This window comes from Heloderma suspectum, chromosome 7 (genome assembly GCF_057233095.1).
Source record: "Heloderma suspectum isolate Gila_16-S chromosome 7, 16-S_ref, whole genome shotgun sequence".
NCBI classification, from domain to species: Eukaryota; Metazoa; Chordata; class Lepidosauria; order Squamata; family Helodermatidae; genus Heloderma; species Heloderma suspectum.
This window is the reverse complement of record NC_139464.1, coordinates 35,200,625-35,221,313: the sequence shown is the minus strand read 5'-3', so window position 1 is coordinate 35,221,313 and position 20,689 is coordinate 35,200,625. Positions and strand designations below refer to the sequence as shown.

The 20,689-nt window shown below is 42.7% G+C and overlaps 2 protein-coding genes across 9 annotated transcripts in view; one reads left to right on the top strand and one right to left on the bottom strand.

Annotated features, from left to right (window-relative positions):
* The window catches only part of HCFC2 (host cell factor C2), a 48,633-nt gene extending 38,267 nt beyond the window's left edge, over window positions 1-10,366 (bottom strand). For 2 of the 3 annotated variants that reach the window (XM_084809639.1, XM_084809637.1), the window contains exons 1-5: window positions 10,172-10,359; window positions 6,276-6,424; window positions 4,478-4,638; window positions 3,500-3,708; window positions 2,500-2,584 (exon numbers count right to left, since the gene is read on the bottom strand). In XM_084809639.1, the coding sequence (XP_084665765.1) occupies window positions 2,500-2,584; window positions 3,500-3,708; window positions 4,478-4,638; window positions 6,276-6,424; window positions 10,172-10,337 (770 nt within the window). In that variant the 5' untranslated portion in view covers window positions 10,338-10,359. Of the gene's footprint in view, window positions 1-2,499; window positions 2,585-3,499; window positions 3,709-4,477; window positions 4,639-6,275; window positions 6,425-10,171 lie in introns of all 3 variants that reach the window. The other variant, XM_084809638.1, reaches the window with a different exon arrangement.
* Window positions 10,367-16,614: 6,248 nt separating this feature from the next.
* GLT8D2 (glycosyltransferase 8 domain containing 2) overlaps window positions 16,615-20,689 on the top strand; it is an 18,926-nt gene continuing 14,851 nt past the window's right edge. Inside the window, exons 1-4 of one of the 6 annotated variants that reach the window (XM_084809633.1) lie at window positions 16,615-16,734; window positions 16,833-16,968; window positions 18,408-18,473; window positions 19,599-19,647. In XM_084809633.1, the coding sequence (XP_084665759.1) occupies window positions 19,629-19,647 (19 nt within the window). In that variant the 5' untranslated portion in view covers window positions 16,615-16,734; window positions 16,833-16,968; window positions 18,408-18,473; window positions 19,599-19,628. Of the gene's footprint in view, window positions 16,969-18,407; window positions 18,474-19,598; window positions 19,648-20,689 lie in introns of all 6 variants that reach the window. The other 5 variants (XM_084809634.1, XM_084809636.1, XM_084809635.1 and 2 more) reach the window with 5 other exon arrangements.

Sequence of the window (20,689 nt, the reverse complement as noted above, 5' to 3'; positions counted from 1 at the left end):
GGCAGTGTAATATTGGCGATGGGTTGTTTGCTTGCTAGACCACAAGCATTATCTCTATGTTTTAAGGAAGCTATTGAAACACATAATACATAACATTCGCTTTAGAAGCTGCATTGAAAAAAACCTAACATTTAAATATTATTCATAAAACTTCGCCATGGCTTTATCTTGAAAGGAAAAGGAGATTTTTTTTTCCTCTGGGAGAGTTCCTGACAGTGTCAGAAGCAGACTATCAACAGTTACATATGCCATGAATGTTCTTTAAAAACATACATTAAAACCACTCCAATGTTTGGAGAGAAGGGTATAATGAAATCAGATTAGGCCAGCTATCCCTGCCTGTGAGAAGCCAGAGCTAGTTACTACAATCCATTCTTGATACGGTCATGAACTGCCTGCTCTAACACCTTCGCCAATGGCTCATCATGAATGATCTTTTCACGTTGTTTTTGCTCCACAAAAGTGTAAGACAGATGGAGTCATGGCTCCTGGGCTTGTGCAGACTTCCCTGCACTTACTGAAGCAAAGAAAAAGGTTCTCCAAATTGCTCTGGGCATTCAAAACTTAAGAGCAGCACCTTGAGATGAAGAGAAGTAGCTTAACTGCCGCTATCCTTTTATGCTGCCAAGAAAAGGTATGCTGTGTCTACCACAAGCTCCCAAGAAGATTGTGTTATAACATCAGCAGTGGGAAAAGCAGATTTCACTGACCAAATGGGAATTCACTATTTCCACATATAATTCAACAACAATTGTTTACAAAGAACCCCAATGACAATTTATCCTGAAATTAAAAGAGTTGTTGCCAACTCTCAGAATTATCAGTGTTTTGTACAAAATACAATCTGAAAATTTTCTCAGGAACAGCAGATGACTATAGATAGTCCTTTATCACATTGTGGGTCACTGTGGTCCACAATGAGTCATTTTTGGAAGCTGGCCATTAATAGCAGCCAGCCATGTAATAAGACAATTGAATCATATCCCTGCTAATGAAATATAACAATGACGAGGAATTGCAGAAGTTCTCCCACCAGGTGGCATCACAGTATGCAACCACAATTAAAGAGTTATCTGAAGCCATCTATTATCAAGCATTAGAAAGAATCATCATACGCATTCCCACATAACAAAGCTGTTGAGTTAACAGTGGCAAAGTGAGATGGGGGTGGGATTATATCCAACAATATAACAAGGCAAGATGAAAGGACTCAGTAAATGGTATGAGGGCATCTGATGCTGTAGCAATACTGCGGTGAAGTACACGTCGAGCTAATCAATCTCTCACATGAGGGACCACTGAGATCCAACCCATCATCTCCAGACTTAGTCATGCTTAGGGTAGACCTACTAAGATCAATGGGACTTAAGTTAGTCATGACTCACTTGTCCCATTGATTCCAGTGGGTCTGCTCTAAGCATGATTAAGTCTGGATCCAACCCTATATACGCATTTCCAAGTTATCTTACAGAATACATGTGCTAGGTTTCCATTATACTAGTGAGGTTTATAGACATATATGTCCCTGACTAATAGGAGCCCTGGCAGATCCAACATATAGCGGGCTTTGGTGACATGGAAGTTGGGATTCTGCCCATCCTGTTCTTGATGTCTACTGATCGGACATCATTTCTGATACTTGCATAAGTGGCATACAGATCATATGGTTCAAGCCTGCACACAATAGGGTTTACATGAATAGGCACCTATGGAAATGTGACATCCAACATGTGAATGTTCGGCAGATGATAGTCAGGTGGGCACAGTGGGGGGTGGGGATGGAACCACCTGCCACAGTCCCGATCTCCTATGGTGCATTGACTCAAACATCTGCACAGGGCTATAGCTGTACTACATAAGGGTTCAAACAGTAGTAATAGTACCAGTAGCAATTAAAAGGTACTCATTTAAGTTCTTCTCTACAAGACACAACTCTTCCCACACACCTCAAACTTATTTCAGCTTATAGTAGCTTTTAAAAACGTTAAATTAATATTAATACTTTAAGATGCTTTTTTTACTAATTTATGAGCATGCTATATACAGAAAGAGCTTTGGAAGAATTCTTTTCTAATGCAATCATAAGTATATATATTATGATCAATTCAATGGCAAGCTTTCCCTGTTTTCAAAGCTACAATGATGCAGCTCTTGAAATTAATAGAAGTATATCCCTTTCTTTTCCCCCCTAAAAGATGCCATGGGCTTTCTAGAAGATTTCAGGTCATAACATTTAACTAGCTCTGAAGGCAATGCAATGAATTCAGTTTACCCAAATAAAAGTTAAATGTTTCTAGGTATTCACCAAAATGTAGACAACACATTTCAGTTTCCTGGAGTTCCACAGTTACTGTAAGTCCTTCAACCTGTGGGAGAGCTTTTCACAAGGCTGAGGCTGTTTGCATTTGACACAGGCAGGTTCCCTAAATACAAACACTAGAGTAACAGTCTCCTACTAGGTGTACCTTTCTATAGGTGAGCTTTTAACAACAGACATACTTGTTTCCTATTACACTGGCTGTATGGAGACTACGGGGAAGTGGCAGTGTCCCTTTAGTTTCTGGTTTCGACCAAGTCATTGTTTCTATTAAGGAAAAAAAACAGAAAGAGAAAGAATACAGAAGGAATTACTTCCTTGAACATTTATGAACTACACCCTAATGAACTACTATACGCGTCATTTCTCAAAGTTCAGAAAATTGAACATGGAAAGATGGGAGGAACCTTTAGATATGCATATTTGCATATTATAAAATGTGTGAATTGTATAGAAAAACAGAGACACAATAGGTTGTATCCAATGGTGTCATTCTGCTAGTGCAAATGACATTATGCTAGTGAAAACCAAGTTCTGAACTTCTGAATGCAGAATCATTCAGATACACTTGAGAGAGACCCAGAACTGGTTGCAGGTTCCTGTTCAGAACACACAAGGAGGCAAACCTGGATGTGTTGCTGTGTGTTAAACAGCCCTAAGGTGAAGCACAGATTGCACAACAAGTTCTATGGTTCCCACAAAACAAGCGTGGACAACATCAGGCCTGTGGGCCAAACCTGGCCCTCCTGTGGTCCTAATCCGGCCATCTGGGGTTCCCCAGATGGCAATACCCCCTTCTCCATGCCCCACCCCCTTTCCCTCAACCATCGAGCATCTGGAGGTTTCCTGGCTTTTGTGCAGTTTTTTCCCCATTCTAAAAGGTTTAAATGTCTCTCCTAAGGCTTAATTACTAGCATTAACAGCTTTTAAGCTAAAATCTGCTGGTATTTTTTTGGACCCATCCCTTTTTACTCTGGCCCCGTCCCCTTTGCCTTTGGCCCCATGAGCTACTGGAATGTGGCCCTGAGAGGTTTTCCAAAACTGAATTTAGCCCTCAGCCTGAAAGAGGTTCCCCATCTCTGCCACAGACACTGCAACAAAATTACAAATCGTTCAGAATTAGCCATTGCTCAGTGGGCAAAAAACACAGCAAAACTTCACTTGCTATATAAACATACTCACCTATGTCAAGCTCCCAAAGGTCGTTAAGTCGACAGCCAGACATCCCTCCAAAAATAAACATCTTTGGGTTTCCCGAGTCTTTTCTACAGTATATAATGGCTGTGTGAGATTCTCGGGGTGAAGGCAGAACACCTTTGGTCACTGGAATGCTCCAGCCCATGACTCCTGAACCATGCTGTAGCTCCAATTCATAGAAATCATTTAAATATCTAGTGTATGATTAAGAAATACAGAAAAGGATCACTGAACTTTATATATGGAACTACTGTAAGGAAACCTTCCCTATCAATATACTATATATACTTTCACAACACTGCCTGCTGTCAAAAGTATATGTATTTTTGTAAGGCCGGCCAGATTTGAGATATATATCTCATTACTTGGGAAATTTCTTCCTCTGGAAACTTGCCAAAGCCAGATACTGTGCACCTTCCAGAAGTACTAGAAGACATACTTATTCAAGCTGACTTTGAGTGGCCAGGGATTGGAAGAGATGGGGTACAATTACCAACCCTTAGCATTTAGGTTAGGATTGGCTATCTGCCCAATTATCTTTCCAAATTAAAACATATACAAATGCTGCAGCTTGGTATGCTAAAGAGGAACCAATGGGTTTTCAAACTTTACTAATTAGGATTGGAAGGGTTTCTATAGCGTTAAAGTTTTAATTCTATTAGTACAACCTTCCAAAAAGCCATCACACCATATTTTTATAACAAAGTCAAATGTTCTTAACACTGACAAAGGAGCATGCGTTGTTCCTGAACAGCAAATGAATATTAATATTCCAAATTTCTGAAGTTCAGGATGATCAAATTTCAAGAGCTGGTTGCCAATCTTCCCTATCAGTTTGGATGGGAGCAGCACAAAAGTACCCTTTCAACATGCAACAGGTACACAATTGATATTCTAATCTCTATTACCACCCGCTGTTTCAATACCAGAAGACCCTAACATGTTCCAGTCTCATCAGCATACCTGGGAATGTTATTGTTTGAGTCTTCACTCTCATTAGCCAATCCACCAAATAAATAGCACTTGTTACCATACAAAGAAAAACTGTGGCCAAGGCGAGGGCAAGGTGGCAAGCCTGCTGACGGGTGCTGAGGTCTCATTTTTTTCCACAGCCATCGACTTGCCTTGAAGACAGAACAGGAACATGTTCAAAAACCCATCTGTTTACAAAGTACGCTAAAGGTGCAATCCTATGCATGATTAGACAGATAAAAAAGGCCTACAACTCCCAGCATGCCCCAGCCAGTTGTAGGCCTTTTCCCCCTGTCTAAACATGCATAGGATTGCACCCTAAGTGGTTTGGCTGCTAAGAAGCCCTTGGGGAAGGGAGCTGTCAGAAGGAGACTTTCCCATCCCCTGTAGCCCTCTGAGCCTCCTAAAAAGCCTCTCCCGAGGGTCAGGCTCACAGTCAGGGGAAAGCGTCTAAAATAGGGCAGGGGCACCTTCCATGAGTGGACCATTTAGCTTTAGGGCAGGAGTGTTGAAACTCTTTCAGCCCAAGGGCTGAATTCAATTTGGCCACCCTGCATTTTCGCTAGATGGGCAACTTTGCCCATCTGGCTGTGGCACTTCCGAGCAGGAGGGAAAGAGGCTGGGGTGAACATTGGGAGCTGTGTGATGCAGCTTCCCCAGTCTCCTCCCCTCCCCGCCCCCAGGACCGCTCCCTTTTCAACATCACTGTGCTCCATTTTTGAGCACGGAGACATAGCCAGAACCATGCTGGCTCTGAGGGGGAGGGTGGTTTCTGTGCTCCAAGGTTGGAGCCTTTTCCAACATCAGATCCCAGAAACCGATCCTATGTCCTCCCAGACACTGTGTAGGGGGAATAGGATTGCTCTCTCCAAGATCTTACTGGCAGAAACTAAGTTTTAGGAGAGGCATTTCAACCTTTTAGAATGAGGGAAAACTGCAAAAGCCAGGAAACCATCAAACTATCAGGGTGGTTCAACACCTCGGAAGTAAGTCTTATTTAATGGGCATATACAAATATATTCCTATTAAAAAAATTGAGACTATAGTCTTTTTAAGAGCTTTGTAAAAAAAAGTGTTCACAATATAAAATTACATATTTCAGAATGCTCCAGTTTGATATTGTCATATTAAAAAGAGAGAGAGAAGGAAGAGAAAAATATTTCTAACTTAAAACTTTCTTATAAGACTATCTACTCTTTGACAAAGGAATCATTTAGCATGTCTTAATAAAGTCAGGTATATACAAATTCATGACAAAGTATCCCCAGCCATCATGCATTTTCTTAATTTCTCCTGCTTTACACTAACAAAGTACAGACTTCACCAACTGGCACTTCCCTTTCCATTTTTTATTATCTACAGTTTTGCTCATTTTATTTTCAGTAAAATTGTGACTCTCTCTATATATTTGGCAACAGCCACTTCACATGAAGTCCCAAGGACTCTTGTGCTATGGATCTATCCTGTTGGAAGCACATGCTTTTAAGCACTGTCTATTCTGTTTTTAAAATGTACAAAAAAGGCACCTGCTAAAAACGTAACATATTAAATGCTAAAATACAGACACCTGTTAAAAACATAACATATTAAGATTTTAGATTATGTTTATGTTGTATTTAATTTTTTAAGTTTTAGGTTTTGTGAACCACCCAGAGAGCTTTGGCTATTGGGCAGTATAGAAATGAAATAAATGAAATGAAATTATCTGAGGTTTGCAGCCTGTTAATCAAATGTAACATTGCATTTGTTTCCTCTTCAATAGATAAGTAATTGTGAGCATCACCCATACCTGTAATTCATATAAGTCATTACTATATCTTCCGTATTCAACCATTCCTCCGAATACCAGTATTCTGGTACCATCACAGACAAATCCATGGGCTGCACAGCCTGGTGGAATATCTCCTCTAACAGCAGGAAGAAACCATTGGTTCGTAGCTGATGAAAACAAAAACAATATTTTAAATGTTATTGGATCTAGATCAAGTAACTTGAACTTTGATAACTTGAGAATTGTACCGGTATTACTGAACAACAAAAAGTGCTGATTTAAGCATGAAATGCCACAATAAAATGAATAAACCGCATTTTTTAACAATGGGCAATTGATGGTACATTAATTTTGATTTTGTGTCTTAGGGCGCAATCCTATATTAAAAAAGTGGTAGGACTTTTATTCTGTCTAAACATGCATAGGGTTGCTCCCTAATTAATTGAAATGTGCTCAAGTGGTTGAAGGCTGCAGTAATGTCTTAAGCCACTAGGGGCAGATTTCCCTAACCAGCACATAGCTTCATGGTCCATACAATTTGAAGGCAGGGGACAGTCATAGGGATAGAGTTATATGCCTGCCCCTTCACCTACCCATCCATTCAACTTTGGGGCACCCCCCCCCCAGGCAATGGAATAGATACTCCTTCCTTAGGAGGCCATAGGATGCACCATGGCAGGGGCTGCGCCTAGGGGTGTGAGCAGGCATTTCAGACAGGGTGGGCACAGGGTGCCCATCTTACACAGCTGTGTAAGTTCGCTTGAAGGCTTCAGTGTATCAGACTATAATATCATTTCCCCAAATATGCACGCTTTCCATATAAGGAACAAAGATGCCATTTTTCATTAGTATATGACCACTTGGTTCAGAGAAGATTTTAAATAACACATCACTCCATGCTGAAGATGAATGAAAACAAAACAAAAACTTAACAGGGGCTCTGTACCCTCACCTGTTCCTAGGAAGGAATTTTTCCACAGGCAGTCTCCTTTGTATAAACTCCTACCCTCTCACCCCTTTAGATACCCAACTCTAGCAAAGACCCCTTTCTGCACCCTCAGCACAAGCACCCACTTCATGTCCACACACGCACTCCTAAAAACAAAACCTGTCCAATACATATTTGTTTTCCTGTGCCAACATGTTATACTCTCCTGTCTGAGCGTTTTTCAAACCATATGACCCATGCAACTCTCTCATAAACACAGCAGGCCTTCTAGACCCCTTTTCCCAACCTAGAAATCACTTCCTGGCGACCTACCCATTACCCTCACTTCTAAACTCTCTCCATATTACGCGACTTCATCTTCACCCTGAAATAACTAGGCCCACAACAGTCAGGATATACGCCTCTCCCTTTCAGCAATCCCAGCTGGAGCCTCATCATCAACACCTTACTGCAATGTGTTATACATGGGGCTGCCTTTGAAAACGGTCCGGAAACTTCAGCTGGTCCAAAATAGGGCAGCAAGATTGTTAACAGGGACTGGCCTGCAAGCTCATATTACGCCAGTACTTTTCCAGCTGCACTGGCTGCCAGTTTCCGGGCCCGATTCAAAGTGCTGGTGTTAACATTCAAAGCCCTTAACGGCTTGGGGCCAGGTTACCTGAAGGATCGCCTCCTCCCATATGTGCCTGCCCGGACCTTAAGATCATCGTCAGCGGCCCTTCTCCGTGAGCCCCTGCCAAAGGAAGTGAGGCGGGTGGCTACTAGGAGGAAGGCTTTTTCTGCTGTGGCACCCTGGCTCTGGAATGAGCTCCCTAGTGAAGTTCGCCTGGCACCTACGTTGTATTCCTTTCGGCGCCAGGTGAAGACCTTATTTTCCCAGGCATTTTAGCATCTTAGCTTTCTAAATTTTTAGCTTTGCTGTTTTAAATCTGTATTTTAAACTCCTGCACTGCTGCTAGGTTTGATTGTGGTTGTATTGTTATATTGTGGTTTTAATGTTCTATATATTTTAAATTTTTTTATTGTGTGCTGTTTGGTTTTAATTTTTGTGAACCGCCCAGAGAGCTTCAGCTATTGGGCGGTATTGAAATGAAATTAAATGAAACAAACAAACAAACAAACACCTTCAGTAGCTCTATGCCCCACCTCTTTACTGACCAATAACCAACTATGTAAAACTGTTTGCTTCCCTAGCCACCTGCCAGGGTCTCCACAGAGACTGCCAGGGTCTCCACTCCACAGTTTGAGAAACACGACTATAGTGCAACTTTGAAAACACACTTATTATATATGCACGCCCTCTTCACAAGAAGTTCTAACACAGGTTGCGCCTTCACCTCAGACTGCATAATGGTCACCTAACCCCACCTCAAATTCATGGACACAACACCCTTTCCCAATAGCCTCTCTAACCTTCTACTGTCACACCAAGCCATATGCATATTGTTGCATCATCTGTTGTCTTGATGTTTTATTGCATATTTATATAACCTTTTTATTTGTATCCTGCCTGCCCACCCCCACACACTGGCATTTTTTTTACTGGAAATGCAACTGACATGCCTCACAGAAATAATACACAGTCCCTCGGTGATGAAAGTGGATTACAGGTATTTTACAGAACTCCCACACTATTGTAACTAAGTGTAGTGATGAATGCTAGTGATTGAGAAATGTTTGACAGGACTCCATAATGTTTTGATGATATTCCAGTTCTCGGCACTGTATTCTTTCAATTCACACATCCAGACATATCCTCTTCCACCTACATCATATGTTCTCTTTATTATTCACAGTCTTACATAATTCCCACTCTACACACACCTCTGCTTAAACAGCCATGGTAAACAGATACAGGTCAATATTACTATACGTGTAGCTAACTCTTCACCACTGTATATGCCTTCATTCACAGACCCACAACTGTGATGATTTGACATCTGATCAGCACTGCCAACATCACAGTATAGGACACTGAGGTGACTCTATCCCTGCCTAGAAAGTTTATGATGTATGTGAAAGCTTGTCATAGGAAGAAAAGTCAAAACAATCTTCTTTTCCCTTGCATGCATCCCCCTACAAAGTCTATAGTAATATAAAGTGTAATTTATACCCATGCACAAAAACATATCAAGACATATATACACACAGCCCCTAAACACACCCTCTCTCCCGATATACAGTGCACCCTGGCCATGCAACACTTTCTAAGGTTGTCTTCCCTCTTGTGAAAAGGTCAACATTTCCAGCTTGATAGGAAAACAAAAAGATGTTCCCTTATTTTTTCATTTCTAAATATTTTATCCCATCTTTATCAATGGCCAATCAGCACGCCCAGGGTGTCTTGTATTTCCCAGTCAGAAATACAAATACAATAAAAACAGCAGCAGAGGGCTTAAAGAAACAAAACAAAAAATCGAATCAATAACCCTCAGTCAATGCCACCCTGGCACAGAACAACAATCCGGATGCCCCTGTGTTCAAAGCTCCCCAGTGCTTCTTCTCTTTGACATATGCCATGTTAAAACAGCCTCTTTAACAGGAGCCCTGTTAAAAGTCTGTAACGGCAAACACTCACACGCAGTCTTGGGTCACCTTAAAGACAAGCAGATTTTTATTTTACTGTGGCAGGAGAAGCTTCGGTGGGCAAGAAAAGCTAGTCGTGGCATCAGGCTCCTGTGCCACAACCTGCCTCATCTTCGAGATGCCACAAGATTCTTTGGGGCTCTCTCTCCCTTCTTTGACATACTGATCTGGCACCAATCCGAAAAAGTCGCCCCCGGCCAGGGCAGAAAGCCATGATCGCCCGGGGGCGTCCCGAGGCCGGGGACGGCAAAAGCAGCTCCAAGTGCCGACTGCCGCCCGAAACGGGCAGCGCCCCAGCACAGCCGACTGAAGCAGCCTAGCAGCCCGCCTGCCTTCGCTGCCTGCTTCTCTCTCCCTTCTTCCCACCCACACCCCGTACCGGTGTTGTACACATGCAGCTCATCGGCGATGCCCTCGTTGCCGCCCCCGAAAATGATGACCAGCTCGCGGATCGCCACGGCACGATGCCCATGCCGGGATCGAGGCACCGGCCCCGTGAAGGAAGACACCCGCCTCCAGTTGAGGGCAGCGGCGCCCGCCGCCATCTTATCCCCCCACTACCACAATGCACCGCGGCGGCATCCAAGGCTCGCTGAGGAAAATAGAGGAGCCGGGCGGCGGCGGCTGCCTGCACAGGGCCTTTGGGGTTCTAATAATAATAATAGTAGTAGTAATAATATACCACGGCTTTGCCTTGTCTGCAGTTTTATAAGAATCTCACCGATAGGAAGGAGGCTGCAGCGCCATCCAAACCCACTTACCTGGGAGTAAGCCCTATTGAACTCCAGGGGTCTTACTTTTGAGTAGACCTGCCTAGAATTGCGCTGTAATTTTTCTGTCTTAAGTGTTGCTGTTGTTGGAAAAAAGAAGAAGGAAATGTCTGTGCCTCGAATCCAGTACTTATGAGCACATACGGAGTTCTCATTAATTCCCCTCAAGGGAGGCAAAGTGATAAAAAAAAAGTAACCTTGGGCCAAAGTGCCCTGATTATGTGAAGACTACTTTTCCTTTGTGAACGAGGCTTACTTTGTGCCAGATGTCAACCTCAGCATCTTTTGCCAATATCAGAGCACAGCTCTAGTGCATACTTTTATAAAATGTTCTTGACACTGTTTTTAACTCTATTGTATCTCTTCTATGTTGTACACCACCATGGGTGCTCTTTACAGAGAAGATGGCATTTTTTAAAAGCCCACATTCATGCATAAGAATAGTTGAAAAGGCCCCCGAGAAAGTACAGAGTGCTATTTTCCTCATCACTGTGTTAATGTGGAGAATCCCTGCATGTGAGGAAATGGCGGAAATGGCATTTCCAGGTTGGTTGAGCCCCAGGATGTCTTCTAAAAAGTAAGCACCCAAGGAAATTATTTGATCTGTTTAGAGAAGGTTTTCCTTAGGGCAGCAGCAGTCCCACATATGCTGTGCTGGCTCAGAGGCAACCTGGAATGAGATGGCAGTAAATCATAGCCCGAGGGAGGAAGACTTGGCCTCTGCTGCAGCCTGTTTGACTTGTCTACACAGTGACCACTAGAATGCCAACACACATTGCTTCGTGTAGTCTTGCCCAAACAACGCACTCTATAAAATTATGTCAGTCACCTTCATATGCCTTTTGTTAAGGGGTAGACTCCATGTGTCAGTTCACAGCGCTGACAGCACGTGTATACACACTACACTAAAATGCAGTCACTACTCCATATATCGCTTTAGGGGGTCATACATGTGCTGTGCCCCTTCATGGATCACTGTCTTGTTGTGTCGAAGGGGCTTGCGTAACTCAGTGAAGCCATAAGCTATGCCGTGCAGGGCCACCCAAGACGGACAGGTCATGGCAGAGAGTTCTGACAAAATGTGGTCCACTGGAGAAGGAAATGGCAACCCACTCCAGTATTCTTGCCAAGAAAACCCCATGGAACGTATCACAAGGCCAAAAGATATGACGCCGGAAGATGAGCCCCTCAGGTCGGAAGGTGTCCAATATACTACTGGGGAAGAGCAGAGGGTATTTCCAAGTAGCGCCAGAAAGAGTGAAGCGGCTGGGCCAAAGCCGAAAGGACACTCAGCTGTGGATGTGTCTGGCGGTGAAAAGAAAATCTGATGCTGTAAAGAACAATATTGTTTAGGAACCTGGAATGTCAGATCAATGGATCAAGGTAAGCTGGAGGTGGTCAAACATGAGATGGCAAGATTGAACATCAACATCTTGCGAATCAGCGAACTCAAATGGACAGGCATGGGGAAGTTAATTCAGGTGACCATCCTATCTACTATTGTGGGCAAGAATCCCTTAGAAGAAATGGAGTAGCACTCATACTCAACAAAAGGGTGGGAAAAGCAGTACTGGGGTACAATCTTAAAAATGATAGAATGATCTCAGTACGAATCCAAGGCAAACCATTCAACATCACAGTAATTCAAGTCTATGCCCCAACCACTAATGCCGAAGAAGCTGAGGCTGATCGGTTCTATGAAGACCTACAACACCTTCTAGAACTAACACCAAAAAAAGATGTCCTCTTCATCATAGGGGATTGGAATGCTAAAGTAGGAAGTCAAGAAATCACTGGGATAACAGGCAGGCATGGCCTAGGTGTACAAAATGAAGCAGGACAAAGGCTAATAGAGTTTTGCCAAGAGAACACGCTGATCATAGCAAACACTCTTTTCCAACAGCACAAGAGACGACTCTACACATGGACATCACCAGATGGTCAATATCAAAATCAGATTGATTATGTCCTTTGCAGCCAAAGATGGAGAAGCGTCAGTCAAAACAAGACCTGGAGCTGACTGTGGCTCAGATCATGAGCTTCTTGTTGCAAAATTTCGGCTTAAATTGAAGAACATCGGGAAAACCACTAAACCATTCAGGTATGACCTAAAGCATATCCCTTATGAATACACAGTGGAGGTGAGGAATAGATTTAAGGGATTAGACCTGATAGACAGAGTGCCTGAGGAACTATGGACGCAGGTCCATAACATTGTTCAGGAGGCAGCAACGAAATCCATCCCAAAGAAAAAGAAATGCAAGAAAGCCAAGTGGCTGTCTGATGAGGCTTTACAAGTAGCTGAGGAAAGAAGGGAAGCGAAAAGCAAGGGAGAAAGGGGAAGATATATCCAACTGAATGCAGAGTTCCAGAGAATAGCAAGGAGAGACAAGAAGGCCTTCTTAAATGAACAATGCAAAGAAATCGAGGAAAACAACAGAATGGGAAAGACTAGAGATCTCTTCAAGAAAATCGGAGATCTCAAGGGAACGTTTTGTGCAAAGACGGGCATGATAAAGGACAAAGAAGGCAGGGACCTAACAGAAGCAGATGAGATTAAGAAGAGGTGGCAAGAATACACAGAAGAACTATACAGGAAAGATCTGAATGTCCCTGATAGCCATGATAGTGCGGTCACTGAACTTGAGCCGGACATCCTCGAGAGTGAAGTCAAGTGGGCCTTAGGAAGCATTAGTAACAACAAAGCTAGCGGAGATGACAGTATTCCAGCTGAGCTATTTAAAATCCTAAAAGATGATGCTGTTAAAGTGCTGCATTCAATATGCCAACAAATTTGGAACACTCAGCAATGGCCGCAAGACTGGAAAAGGTCAGTTTACATTCCAATTCCAAAGAAGGGCAATGCCAAAGAGTGTTCAAACTACCGCACAATTGCGCTCATTTCACATGCCAGCAAGGTGATGCTCAAAATCCTACAAGCTAGGCTTCAGCAGTATGCGAACTGAGAACTACCGGAAGTACAAGCTGGGTTTAGAAGAGGCAGAGGAACTAGAGATCAAATCGCCAACATTTGCTGCATCATGGAGAAAGCAAGAGAATTCCAGAAAAACATCTATTTCTGCTTCATTGACTACGCTAAAGCCTTTGATTGTGTGGATCACAACAAACTGTGGCAAATTCTGAAAGTGATGGGAGTACCAGACCACCTTACCTGTCTCCTGAGAAACCTGTACGAGGGTCAAGAAGCAACAGTAAGAACCAGACATGGAACAACCGAGTGGTTCAAAATTGGGAAAGGAGTACGACAAGGCTGCATATTGTCACCCTGCTTATTTAACTTATATGCAGAGTACATCATGAGAAATGCCGGGTTGGATGAATCAGAGGTCAGAATTAAGATTGCTGGGAGAATTATCAACAACCTCCGATATGCAGACGATACCACCCTAATGGCAGAAAGCGAAGAGGATCTCAAGAGCCTCTTGTTGAGGGTGAAAGAGGAGAGTGCAAAAGCTGGTTTGAAACTCAACATTAAAAAAACTAAGATCATGGCATCTGGCCCTATCACTTCCTGGCATATAGAAGGGGAAGAAATGGAAGCAGTGACAGATTTTACTTTCTTGGGCTCCAAGATCACTGCAGACGGTGACTGTAGCCATGAAATTAAAAGACGCTTGCTCCTTGGGAGGAAAGCTATGGCAAACCTAGACAGCATAGTAAGAAGCAGAGACATCACCTTGCCGACAAAGGTCCGTCTAATCAAAGCTATGGTTTTCTCAGTAGTAATGTATGGCTGTGAGAGCTGGACTATAAGGAAGGCTGAGCGCCGAAGAATTGATGCTTTCGAACTGTGGTGCTGGAGAAGACTCTTACGAGTCCCCTGGACTGCAAGGAGGTCAAATCAGTCAATCCTAAAGGAAATCAACCCTGAGTGCTCATTGGAAGGACAGATACTGAAGCTGAAACTCAAATATTTTGGCCACCTAATGCGAAGAGAAAACTCTCTGGAAAAGACCCTGATGCTGGGAAAGACTGAAGGCAAAAGGAGAAGGGGACGGCAGAGGATGAGATGGCTAGATAGCATCACCGATGCAATGACTATGAACTTGAGCACGCTCCGGGAGAGAGCACAGGACAGGAAGGCCTGGCGTGCTATGGTCCATGGGGTCACGAAGAGTCGGACACGACTGAATGACTGAACAACAACAACATGTGCTGTGATAATCGGACATCATCCTCATGTCTGATTCAAACATTATCATCATCTTCACAGCAGAGGGGCTTGCATTCAATTTAGACCCAACTGTCTAAAATAAAATGGTCTATTAATGCACAAGCCTGTATCAACAAACAATAAAACAATAAAGTAATCCACAAAAATAAAACGGCAGCAGAACAGGATTCATCATCAGCAATAGTCAATAAAACACAATTCCAGGACAGGCTGTCAAGCACCACCTAAACCAAAGGCTCACTGATACAATTGGATCTTGATTTTATGCCTAAAGGGGGGCAGAGAGAGGGCCTGAAGAGCATCCTAAACCAGCAGGTTCCAAAGTCTGGGTGCTATCACTGAAAAGGCCCTGTCCTATGTTCCTATCACTGCACCTCCAATGGTAGTGGGAGATGGAACAGGACTGTTGTGCGAGGATCTCCATGTGCATGCGTCACCTATTCCAGTCCCAAACCACTTAGGGCAGGGGTGGGCAATTTGTGGCCCGCCAGATGTTTTGGTTTACAACTCCCATCAGCTCTAGCCAGCATAGCCAATGGTGAGAGATGATGGGAATTGTAGGCCAAAACATCTGGAGGGCTACAAGTTGCCCACCCCTGATTTAGGGTTTTAAGGTTACAAACAGTACTTTGAATTGAGCTCAGAAACAAGAAGGGAGCCACTAAAGATAATATTAAAAAGCAGGCTCTTTCCCAAACCCTGGCTGGCACATTCCACACCAGTTGCATTTTCTGAACACTTTTCAAAGGTAGCGTCATGTAGAGTGTGTTGCGGTGATCTAATCTGGATGTGATCATGGCACCCACATTCCTGGTACAACTTCCCAGGTCAGATAGTGAAATCAGAGCAATATTATGGGTTCAAAGGATAGAATCACAAGGGAAGACCTGCAAACATTAGTAGGACTGTATGTGATAAGGCCACACACTTCTTTCCAGCATGGAAGTTGTTATTTTATTTTAATGCATTTTTTATTTATATAAATTACACATACAGTAAGATCAATGCATATTATATACAACAAGCAATAAGATATCCCTTCTCTGGGTTCTAGAATAAGGTATATGCATTTTCATGATATAGAAAGCCATTTTAATGGTTCACTGAGGAGGGGCTCTGACTTTCAAGGCATTTGTATATTATATTTATTCTTTAGTTACACCCCTCTTTTGAGTCCCAATGCATGCTTCGGGACTGAGCTTCCCTCACCCCTATCTGTTCACTTTCAGGATGGTGGGCATAAACAGCTGTTTGTTAGGGCATATGTTTCTATGTTTGCAATGCCAGGCAGCAAAGATGGCTCCTTTAATAGCCTCGTATGTGGTAGATCATGTTGGTTCAATGGGCACATGTAAAACATACCCAGTTATTTGCCCTGGGGGAATAATAACCCAAGCTGAAGGAGGGACAGCTCCACCCACTGGTGTATCCTATCCAGTCTTTCACAGGTTCTGCCTGCCTCCAGCATTGTCCATTGTGCACAAATATATTTTTGCTCCTGCATTTCATGCCTGTATCCTATAACTTGTATGCTATAAATCAGGATATAGCTTCCAAAAAGGCATTGTAATCATCTATATCTTTTTGTTTGTGTGTTTCCCAAGAAGAGCACGCATTTAGATTATTATTTCATAAACATTTCATTCCACTATCTTAGAATTGTTTCTTTTTTCATACTTGTAAACTGATGGATGCGGCCCTGTTTGTGATGATCAGAAATAAGGATTAAGCACAAATGTAATCTGAGCTCAGACCTGTTGCTGAAGTTCCTTCTTTTTCTTCTCTCTCTCTCTCTCTCTGGAATTTTCTGTTCAGCGAGGATCAACCAGAGTGGGAGGAGGAAAATTTGCCAGTTCTGGAGCTGCAGTGTACAGCACATCTGGAAGCAGTTTATGTGGCTTTCCCGCTCCATCAGGGCAACGTCTGGATTCTGTGCAACTCCATAGCTGCAGAGAAATGAAGGAAAACTAGCTCCAAGTAAGCATACAAAAGAATTTTAAAAGACGTAAAAGACGTGTCTCCATCAAAGTGTTTTTAGACGAATTATAAAGGACTTTAAAGTTTCTCGCCTGCAGGATTCCAACAGAGATCCCACAAGAGAGGCAGTCCTGGTACGAATGTTTACAGCACTGGACCATCCATCTACCAAGAGCAGCTGCCTTGCAGTTATTTTTCTGGAGAAAGAATTCCCAGTTGTGCTGTATTTGAAAGGTAAAACATTTATTTCTGCAGGAAATATTGCAGTCACAATTTCCTTTTCTGCTCCCCCTGCTTCCTCCTCTTGCTTTGCTATACGATCTTGCAATTGCGTCTGGAGACTGTCAGTATTCAGTAACAAATTTCCAAGTGCTTCAGTAAATGGCTGCAGAGTAATGAGCTGACATGACCTCATTTTCCAAAAATGAAAACTCCAGCTTTTGTTTTGCTGACATTTTTCACATATTGATTTTAAAACACAACGTGTTTTTAATATAGGTCTGTCAAGGTTTGAATTCTGGACTTCAAAATCTGGTGCAAGTTATACAGATATGATTGTTTTTCAGGAAAGCACAAGGCACTTATGGCTTTGATGCATTACAGATGGCCGAGTTGCTGTCTGGGAAATCTTTTGCCTTGTAGGAGTAACTATTTGCCTCCCTTAGGCTCTGTTTGCAAATAAAGCAAAACACTTAAAATGTCTTAACGTCTTCAGTATTCTCTCAACGAAAGACATCTAAAGCCAGGAGTACTGCCCCTGGAACTTCTCACCACTTGGGAGAAGCAGGGCATGCTCGTAACATTGAGCAGGTTCCCATGTAATGGCAATCATGGGTTAATTAACTCACGAATTGCCAAAATCTAGAGGGAGCAAGCAAGTATGTTAGAAGCACTGTGCTCATAGCCTCCACCTATAATCACCCTGTTTGTAGGTTGTTAGTATGACATCCAAAACCGGCCACTCTGGGTTATTTAGGGATTAGAGTTAACCCATGGTTTATTATTTTAACAACATGGTTTGTTGTTGTTTTAACACCTAAACAAACTAGGATGCCTGGGTTCAGACATCATGCTAACAACCTACTGTACGAATGGGGTGATCGTAGGTTATTAATTGAAAGCAGAATTTCAGAGTGTGCTGGAGGCAGTGTTACACTTGCTCACTACTACTAGATTTTAGCAATTCATCAGTTAATTAACCCATGATTACCATTAGATGCGAACCAGGTCAGTATATATCCAGGGTGAAAATCTTGTACCATGAGCGAACACTGTGCTTTATTTATCTGTCTATTTCAAACTGGTTATATGTTCATATAGCATATACATGTATCCGGGGGAAAACAGTAAGTATCCAGATGCATATAATGGATTTTAAGAGAGAGAGCATGTATTGGTTTCTATGTGACATTTCCATTTTAGAACTAAAGCCATTTCACACATCAAAATTGGATGGACCTATGCAGCAGTAGGCATGTGGTTGAACAGTTGTGTGATTTCTTGAATACATGCTCATGTTTACCACACCCTATTCACTATAACTTCAAATAACAGTAAAGTGATAGATATCTAGATATGCTTTGAATATGTAAAAAGAACTGACACGATCAGATATTTATTTATTTATTTATTTTATTAGTACATTTATATCTTGCCTTTTTTCCTCTTGCAAGGAACCCAAGGTGGCTTACATGGTCCTCCTCCTCTCCGTTTTATCCTCACAACAACAGGCTTGTGAGGTAGGTTAGGCTGTGACTGGCCCAAAGTGACTCAGTGAGGTTCATGACTGAGGGGGACTAGAATCCAGATCTCCCTGGATTGTGTTGATGTGTTATCTTGGACTCTCATGAATATGGTCTTGACACCAAACCATTAATCAGTTAAACAGGGCTTGCTCAATTTGTGTCAATGATAATTTGGTATCTTCACAGGGTATTTTTACTTGTGAGCCTTAAATTGTTTGTTTGTTTGTTAGTTTAAATCTGTCTGTAATGCAAGATAAAATGTACACTGACTAGAACTTGCATTTGATTTCTCTTCCCCTTCCCCCTATGGTGCCTATTCTCATGTAACACTAACAGTGTGACATTGTGCTTTGTGTCATGTGTGAAAATGGCTGATATTAGCCTTCTTAAAGGCACTTCCATGCAGATGTCTTTTTTTCTTTGAGCATCGGGTATGTTCATCCAGTGACACTGAAGTCCTCGAGCTAGGTGGCTATCCCCTATCTATCTAGATAAATGGCAGCTCTGGGGTTCCCTGGCTGTGCATAACTATCGAAGGGAAGGAAAGTAGGGCTGCTCTTTGCCCACACAAAGTTGTACCTTCTGTCACAAGTACCGTTTTCTGTTTCACACTAAAGCACTCTACCGAGACCAATGTAAGCCCATGTTCTGATAGATACAATAAAGTCAAGACTGTTCCAAGTGTAGCTATATCAAGACGAAACAAATGTGGGCTTCACTCCCATTCTAGGAGCAGATCGGGTATATTTTAAGAAGAGGGAAGTAGGAGGACACAACCCCATGGGGTGTTTTAAGGGAGATAATCCAGAGAAAGAAAAGCCTTGACTCTCTGTCTCTCTCTGTCTCTGTCTCTCTGTCTCTCTCTCAGAGAGGCCCACTTCATACTTTGATACCATGGCTATATAAAAGTAGAAGCAAGTTATTATAATTCTAAGGCATTTTGAAAGAAATGCATTTCTATTTCTAATCTCTGTTGGATAGTTTGGGGATGCTTCCCACTCAAGTCAAAAGCAAGATCTAAAGGTTAAACCTGGGTCTGTAAGGGGTCACCAAACACAGACAAACTGTGTATTTTTGCTGTATTTTAATCTTCCCATCTCTTTCTATTTCATCTTTCAGTCACAGATTGCAACCAAATGAAAGGACCACATGGCTCTGTTACGAAAAAGTAAGCCACCCTCAGAAAAATAAGAAGTTAATTCAACAGGTGGTTGGCCACTGTGTGAACGGAATGCTGGACTAGATGGACCCTTGGTCAGATCCAGCATGGCTTTTCTTACGTTCTTAATTTAACTAATCAGGTCCCCTGTTTGGAACTGAAGCCTGCAGAGGAGCCACTGCCCAGTGGTGGGGGTAAGAAGTTGTTGAGTGTCTGCAGTTTCACCCACAGGTGGTTGCAGAGCTTGGCTGCTAGGCAATACTAGCGAGGAGCACTCAGTGTTAGTCCAGCATCAGTACCTGAGACAGCATCCTGCGGGAGCTGGAGGCAAAATTAAGGCTAATCAGTAGGGCACAGGCCAAAGAATAGGTGCTCTGAAGGGTTGCTTGAACACTGTTCTGAAGCTTACTAAGGGCTTTGCCTCCTTGGAGGTGATCACCCCTCAGTTAAAGGGGCCAGATTATGTTTCAAAGACTTGCATGGTTGGTATGTCTTCTGTTGCCTTTGGGGATTGTGTAGCAGTGCATGTCCAGAACAGAGGAAGTTCCCAGGGAGGAATCATCAGTATTTGAGGATGTTGCAGGGAACCATGCCCAGGAGTAGGGGAGAGAGGAGGCATGGCTACTTGGGGCTCTTCCTCCTCCTCATTTGTGGAACTCTTTGCAAGAGGGGGTGGCCTCAGTGACTGGCTCCTCAGATGGTCCAAGGAGAGGGTCTTCTCCATTCTCAGGAGCCTTGATGTCCAACAATTCCTTTTCTGATGCAGGCTGGAACACTAAGTAGCCAGTTTTTTGTGAGCATGGTTGGATATCAATAGAACGTTGTTGTTTTAAAGTCATCTAAGATTATGCAAATTGAGATAAGTAATTTTTTTTTAAGTACCTAAGTAAAAACATCCCTAGGCTGTAAAGGGAGGACATAAAATCCATATGTCTCAGTAGGATTATTTAGAGGTCTGAATTTAACAAAAAGGGCTGCATTTGACACTCTGCTGTGAGAAAAGTTGCAGGGGAGGTGATTTGGAATGGGGAATCAGTAGGCTGAGAAAGGT